Raw genomic sequence first — 7,990 nt, forward strand, 5'->3', positions numbered from 1 at the left:
CGGAACGGCTCCGGCGGGCTGACCACCATGCGCGTCATTGACTGCACCAGTTTCAGCAGCACCATCTCGTTGTACATGCGGGAGTTCTCTTTGCCCTGCTGAGTGCCTGCGAAACGAGATACGACGTTCATCTATACATATAATAACATTAGAGGGTCTGTCAGTCTGCATCAAGAGAAAAATTCCAAATTTCTCGAAGTTGATGAATTTATGTTACGAATAACGAAAATGGCTCGTGAAGGGACTTTTACTGAAGGATAGCTGACAAAGACATGGATATTATAGGTTACTTTTTTTAAATTGTACGCTGTCAAAATGGCGACTGGACCACTACCTCGATAACGGGTGAATCGATTTTGACGGAACTTTAACTGGAAAGTAATTCTTAGAAGGTAGATACACGTGGGAATGTTATTGAACACTTTTTAAAACTTAATTTTGACAGCTCGTTTAAAGTAAAATTAACGACTAATAGCACCAAAATAGACAGACCCTTTTGCTTCTCATAGCCTGCCTCATTGAAGTAGGGCTCCGCGTTGAGGATGAGGCCCTGCAGCGAGACGATGACCTGCAGCAGCGAGCTGTCCTTGCCCCACACCTCCACGCCGCGCCCCGACCACGTGCCCAGCAGAGACACGCACACCTGCACATACACACATTTAATAATAACTGGAGTAAATCATAATATCATTTAACAATAAGAAAATAATGGCTTCCCATCCTTTTACATGGATATAAGGACAGAAAGCCATTCTTTCCTGATAAGAAAGGGACTAAAATTAGGCTTCCATCACGTACAGAAATCTAATGTATCTGTGCGACATTTGGTAGTATATGTATATGCATTAGGGTTGCAATGGAGGCCATTTTAACGGAAGCGGATGCGCAGGCGAAGGGCTTCACCTCTGCAGAATCGGAGGTTAACGGAAGCAGAGATTAATAATAAAGTATTAATTGCGATTTATTGAAGAAATAAAAACTAAAACTAAAGCGTTATTTCAAAATACATATTGGTACATAATGACAAGATACAGTTTATTATGCGAATACCATGTATAACAATTATAGTTAGTTGTTTTAGCACGTCCGCGCGGGCCGCATAAACGATACCTAAACTCGCGTTAAAGAGGTAAATTAACCTCCGTTATAACTCCAAATAAAAAATAACGGATGCGGAGTTAATATTTCTTGCGGAAGTTCCGCAGTTGCGGAAGCGGAGTTCCGTTACAAGCCTAACATGCATATAGAAGTCGGTGTACCTTGCCGTCCTCGTAGAGGTTGGGGTTGAGGCGGTCGCTGCAGTAGGAGTGGTAGTGGCAGAGCGGCGGCGCGCGCGGGTACTCGCCGCCGAGCTGCACGTCGAACACGAACAGCCCGCCCTCGTAGGGCGTGCGGCTCGGCCCCGCGATCATCACCGACAGCAGGTCGATGCGGTCCTCGAACCCGCGCACCCACACCTGCACAACACACAAACAATAACTTTAACTAGCTGTTCCCGTGTGACTTCATCCGCATAAGAATATGAAAATTTTATTTTGTTGTTTACATGTGTCAAATTATCAATTGCAAACGTCAAAATGATTTGACATTATGACAAACCATGGCAACCTTGCTACCTTGATGTTGGCAGCAACTTATGGTCTCTTTCCTACATTAGGGTTTTTGTCCAAAATATTTACCCCCTAAGTTTAATAGCGTGAAATATATAGTTTAAAGCGTGACGTAAATGTAGGACTTTTTATTAAAAAAATAACTATTCAAAAACATGCTGTAATTGCTGACATCTTAGGCAACAAAGAAGTGTGTGTTTACGCGTTATTATAATAGTATAGATATATATTAACTACGTGTATTCATGAAAAAGTGTCATATCATACTAATACATATTATAAATGTAAAAGTTTGGATGGATGATTGTTAGAGTTTGTAGCGTAAACTGTCGAACGGATTTCGATGTAATTTGACATAGATGTAGATAGTCTGGAAGAACACATAGGCTACCTCCTTCCTTTTTTTTAATAACACGCGAACGGAGTCGCGGGTGAACGCTATTTTTATAATAATTCTATTTATCCTACTAAAATTTGAAAGTAATGCAATTATCATAAAAAGGTAACAAAACAGCTAAGCCACCGCCTTATCTATTAGACTTATGTAAAATAATAATTTATTATTTTATGTATACTAAGAATGCTAATACATACTACTAAATATAATGATATTCGAATTAAAATAGGAGTGGTATACTAACTCCAGGCGGCAGGTCGCTCTTGAGCAGCTTGATTTCCCGCTTGACTGCGGAGTAGAAGGAGCGCGGCTCTGAAGGCTGCAGCATGGAGAGCCGGAAGCGGTGCGCGGCGGGCGCGCTCTCCAGCACACAGAAACCCTCGCCTCCCTCCGCCTCCGCTACCACCTCCGGCACCGCGCCGCTCCCCGTCTCCGCCTCCACCTCCGCCGTCGCTAGGGGCGCCGCCTCCGCTGACAGTACATCTGGAATCAACACCCATTAGCACTAAAAATATACAGACAGAGATTTCATTGTTAATTGCGCTCGAGAATAAATTTTAAAACATTTGAAATATACAATACTAGTTCTCGTGCGGTTTTATCCGCATGAAATTATAACTTTATTTTATTGGTTACATTTGTTTGGTTAAATTTTCAATTACAAATGTTGCAACAAAGGCCATTGATATTGGATAACAATTATCATTGCCACGGTAACATGGCTTTCTTAATGTTAGCTTATAGTTTTTGTCCCTTTCCCACATGAAAGTTTTTTTGCAAATTATTGTCACTAAGTTTAATAGTGTGAAAATACCAAAAGCGTGTCATAAGTTTAGGGCTTTTAATTAATAAATGGATTATTAAAAAATGTGCTGTGATTGCTGACATCCTACGCCACGAAGAAATGTGTGTTTACGCTTTATATTAGTACTAGCTTTTGCCCGTGACTCCTATCGCGTGAAATTAAAAAAAAACAAAAATGAGTAGCCTTTGTATTCTTCCAGACTATCCTCTACATTTATGCCAAAATTTCATCAAAATCCATTCAACCGTTTAAGCTACAAACTCTAACAAACATCCATCCATCTAAACTTTTGCATTTATAATAGTATGGAGTATGATATATAACTTTTTAAACGTACTTTTGTCATCAGAGAAGGGCGCTGAGGCGGCAGTAGCGGCAGTGTTGTCTTTAGCGTCGGGCGCGGCCTTGGGCTGGCCCTTCTCCTCCTGGTCGGCCATGCTCACCACCAGAGCACCATATTGACTGTCAACGTGGAAATTGTTAATATTTATTACAATTACATTTAAAACTCTACTTCGTGTTCATGTTTATAGGAAATTTGAACAATAACGAAGTTATTTATTTAAAATGTTACCGAACGATTGTGAACTTCGCCAGTTTTTAATCGAACAAGGTATTTCGTAAATAGTCAGAAGTTAGATCAATTTTTTTTTGTAAAAATATTTTTTATGCAAATGACAGTCGACATTTGACAGTTTAATATACCTTTTGCGATTAAAACTTAACAGAAAGCTACCTTCACACATATTAAGGTACATTGTTGCTTAAAGCTAATAAAAGAAGGTAGAGGTTTTAAAGATGTTCGTACTATTTGACGGAATCTACTGAATGTATCGTGAAATTTACATTTATGTAATTCTCAAAATTCCCAATCAATTACCATCTATGTTAAACATTTATACATGAATTGCTGATTTGTCTTTTTACATTTTTTTTTTCTTAGTAAAAATATTAGCAGATTTTTAATTTACTAATATCTCTTTTAACCATTCCAACTAAGCTCTAGGCTTGTGCTAGGATATGGTTCACAATAGTCGAATGGCGGGATTCGAACTTTCGACCTCAAGATCGGCAGCCCGTACCCAAACCATTAGGCTATTGGCGCGTAAACTACCAATGTTTCTTAGTCTTAGAAATTAGATTTACGATAATAAGACAAACCTCATGCATTTAAAGTTAACATCAATATTATATGTACAAACACTTTCGTTTACAAAATAATCAAATGTTTTTCTTGCACACAGTTTTCATGCAAACCAGTAAGAGTTCGCCAAAAATAATTCCAAACTGATTTAGTTACAAAACACACATTTGCTATATCTTTTTTAGATGAAAATATGTGTTTATGGAACATGGAATTTTGGTGAACTCAAGCCATGAATATCACACAGGGTCACACACATTTTTAATGTAACGCAAAACTTACATTAAACAAATATGACAAACTACACAACGAACACTATAAATGAGGTTTTACAAACTATCGGAAAACAGAGAAATTAGGTTACCACTTTTTGCTGAGTCATATTAAAAAATAAAACATAATTAAATCAAAGAAAAATAACATCTGTGCGTTAATTTAAAAAATGTATCTAGTGATGAAAAAAATTTTGCGGAATCATTTTTTAAAAAAAAGGAATGATTGCTACAATTTACAAAATATCAAATGACTCAATAACTCAAAAAATAATATTTAATATTTGTTTAATATAAGTATTGCGAATTCGAGTATTAAATATGTATAAAACTCATCACAACAATTATAAACATTTAGAAATATAGCGGTGCAAGGAAATTAGTTAAAAAAACATCCAAGGACATTGAAACATTTCAAAAGTATCACATAAATGTACCAATTATATGTGAAAATTGTAAATAATTGAAAGATAACGAAAAATTAAATACAACAGCAAAACATAATTTTTATGGACATCTGTACTAAATCTAACGAAATTAAACTTTTTTTTAATATGCTTTTTTAATGAGATTTATTTAATTACTATTAATGAAGTATTAAATTACTAAACATGAATGGAACTATTTTAAAAACATGCTGAAGGTTGATAATATATAAGTTTGAAATATCCGTCTCGAAGGACCATTTTCACTGCGAAATAACGTTGGTAATTTTTGATTACCTAAAATTGTTGAAGCAACTTGTCTGATTTAAATATTTTTTTTTAGAAAATCATTTTGTACAGATATCCATAAGTTGAAATAATAAGAAATGCCAAAAAAATATAATTGAATCTCACACTGAAAAGTGGTAGGGTAACTTCTCTTCGCTCGCGTTTGAATTTTTCATTAAGCTGTTAAGGAATTCGGCCAATTCTTGCGGCCTTCTCCTGCGGAAAACAAATTAGAGCCTTTATACAAAGCTTCATACATTTGAATTCAACGTTTATTTAAAAATTTACTGCATTAATACATCGAAAAGATCAAAATAATTAAAAATCTATTTTTATCAACGTGTTAAATTTTTTTGACCTTAATATTAGCATATTTTAGTTAATGTTGCATGATATAAAAATGCAGAACAAAGCTTGTGGACTATGGCAACACTGTACGTACCGGCTGACCTCTGCGTGCGCCTTGACCAGCTGCGCGTGTATGAGCGAGCACAGCTTGTAGCACACGTTGCGAGCCCCGCCCTCCGCCTCGCTCTCCGCCCCCGCCCCCGCCTCGCCGCATACTGTAACACATACATTATTATCTTAACAGCCCAATATTTTATAATTTGATCGATTAAAGTAACTGGCAACTAACAATTTTGAGTACTGGCTGAATTTGCATCGTGTATGATAGATGTCAAGGCGACGATAGAATGACAGATGACAGTTATTGAATGGTGGAATGATGCGTTTTGTTATTATAAAACCAATTGATTAATCTCTGCAATGTTTGCAATCGATTAGAGTGTATTGTGAAGTTTCAATTAAGATGGTGGTCAACTAAGAATAGTGTTTCTAATGTTACGCGATTTTTTTATCTCCAACAAACGCACAACTACAATTGAGTACAGTTACCGTGTATATGATCTACTTTTGTATATGAATTGAATTCTACAAATCGCTCGTCACTCCGATAAACTTGACACATTTATATGGGAACAAACACTATATGTCGCAAATGGATATAAATTCGATCTCAAGTTTCTAACTTACCATTCTCGGCCGATGTATTTTCTGAAACCACAGCACCGGAGCCCGACTGCACCGGCTCAATGTTTAAATGTAATGGCTTCTTTGGAGAATTGCTTTCAACCTGGAACATACAATATATTTTACGAACTATTTTAAAAACTACCCTACTACTAATATTATAAATGCGAAAGTTTAGATGTCTGAATGTTAGAGTTTGCCGTCTAAACGGCTGAACAGAACACGGTAAGGCATTGATGGAGAGCAGTTTGGAAGAATACATATGCTATTCATTTATTTTTATATTCCACGCGGACAGCGTCACGGAAAAAAGCTAGCTTATACTAATATTGTAAAGAGGAAAGATTCGTATTTTTGTATGTATTGAAATAATTAAAAAACTACCGGGCCGATTTTAAATTCTCGCACCATTAAAATAATCAGTGAGTAACAGGCTATATATTTACTATTTTTTTTATTCCACGTGAAAAAGAATAAAAACTTACATCCATCGCTTCAACAGTGACATTAGCAGTGATAATAGTCTGTCTGTGGTCTCTTGTTTTATCGTCGTCAACGAGCATAGCGTCGAGCGCAGCGTCCTGCTCGCCAGTGTCGCGCACGTCGCCGGTCTCGCCGGACGTGCCGGTCGCGCCCTCGCTGCTCTCAGTCGGCGTGAACAGCCGCGCCAGCTGCTCGTGCACGCGACGCTCGCCCGCGCGCGGCGTGCTGGCCCCGCGCTCGCGCACACGTTCCAACAGACCCTGCATATATTACTATATAAATAAAGTTAAAAACAAGATAGTTTTAATAGCTGATACTTATCACCGTTTCTGTTATGTATACTAATACAATTGAACCTCGATAACTCAAATCTCCGTAACTTAAAAACCTCTATAACTTAAAATATTTTGTGTTTTCCTTGGATTTTAACTTATCGAGGTTCTAGTGTATTATACTGAGGAAAGATTTGTATGTATTGAAATAACTAAAAAAACTCCTAGGTTGGATTTCAAAAATTCTTTCACTGTTAAAAATCTATGTTATCACTGAGTAACACAGGTTATATCGTTATTTTTTTAAATCACGCCACCAGCAACAGCTAGTAAAAAATATAAAAAACTATGTGTACACTTATTCACCAGAAAATGATCTTCATGGAAGAACGTTGTGCCCATCAGACGATCGAGGAACCGACAGTCTTTGTAGAGATTCAGCAGTTTTCTCATTATCTAAGGAAATAAATCATTAAACAAAAATCAAATATATGATTTATACATATAAAATGCATTAAGCGCGTACCATGGCGGGTATAGACACGTACACCAATACGCCTCTACGTTCACCGTGTACGCAGATGTGTCGCAGAGTGCGTAAACACGTACATGAAGTATGTAGATGTGTACGCGTACGTAGTGTACGTAGTGGCGTACGTAATATACGTAGAGGGGTACAAGTTATACGTAGAGGGATACATGACATACGTAGAGTGGTACGTGGTTTAGGTGGTGCATACCTCCTGGCTCTGCAGCGTGGGGTGTTTGGCGAACATCTCCTCGAGACGGCGCATGGCGACCCGGCCGCGCTCGATGTGCGCCGCCACGCGCGGCTCCAGCAGGCGCGGCACGCCGCTGCTGCTCAGCACCACCATGGTGCCGCTGTTGCCCACCTCTGGGGTCGTCTCCTCGCTAGGACTGTTGCCCAGCACTGGAATTAACGAATCTTATATTAAGTGTTTAACGTTTACTGCCTCAACATACTGGATATCATGAATAATTCTTAGTAATATTATAAACTAGCTAATGCTCGCGACTTCGTCCTCAAGTAATTTAAAAAAAGTAGAAAAAACAGTTACTCAGTAGATACGTAGCTTTTTAATGGTGCAATAACTTATTATAAAGCTCAGTAGTTTTTGAGTTATTGCAATACATACAAAAATGCAAATATTTCCTCTTTATAATATTAGCATAGATGAAAATATTTGTTAGTACGTATTATATCCGAAAAGTAAACAAATTACGTTGAAATTTAGCACAGA

At 37.6% G+C, this 7,990-nt stretch overlaps 1 protein-coding gene across 1 annotated transcript in view; it reads right to left on the reverse strand.

Annotated features, from left to right (window-relative positions):
* LOC106106874 (E2/E3 hybrid ubiquitin-protein ligase UBE2O) overlaps positions 1-7,990 on the reverse strand; it is a 16,300-nt gene that overhangs the window by 549 nt on the left and 7,761 nt on the right. Inside the window, exons 10-20 of the mRNA XM_013287534.1 lie at positions 7,469-7,659; positions 7,095-7,184; positions 6,459-6,716; positions 5,977-6,076; positions 5,384-5,504; positions 5,068-5,157; positions 3,150-3,274; positions 2,252-2,490; positions 1,260-1,457; positions 493-643; positions 7-106 (exon numbers count right to left, since the gene is read on the reverse strand). Of these exons, the coding sequence (XP_013142988.1) occupies positions 7-106; positions 493-643; positions 1,260-1,457; positions 2,252-2,490; positions 3,150-3,274; positions 5,068-5,157; positions 5,384-5,504; positions 5,977-6,076; positions 6,459-6,716; positions 7,095-7,184; positions 7,469-7,659 (1,663 nt within the window). The remainder of the gene's footprint in view (positions 1-6; positions 107-492; positions 644-1,259; positions 1,458-2,251; positions 2,491-3,149; positions 3,275-5,067; positions 5,158-5,383; positions 5,505-5,976; positions 6,077-6,458; positions 6,717-7,094; positions 7,185-7,468; positions 7,660-7,990) is intronic.

This window comes from Papilio polytes, unplaced genomic scaffold (assembly GCF_000836215.1).
Source record: "Papilio polytes unplaced genomic scaffold, Ppol_1.0 DF822067.1, whole genome shotgun sequence".
In the NCBI taxonomy this organism is placed as follows: Eukaryota; Metazoa; Arthropoda; class Insecta; order Lepidoptera; family Papilionidae; genus Papilio; species Papilio polytes.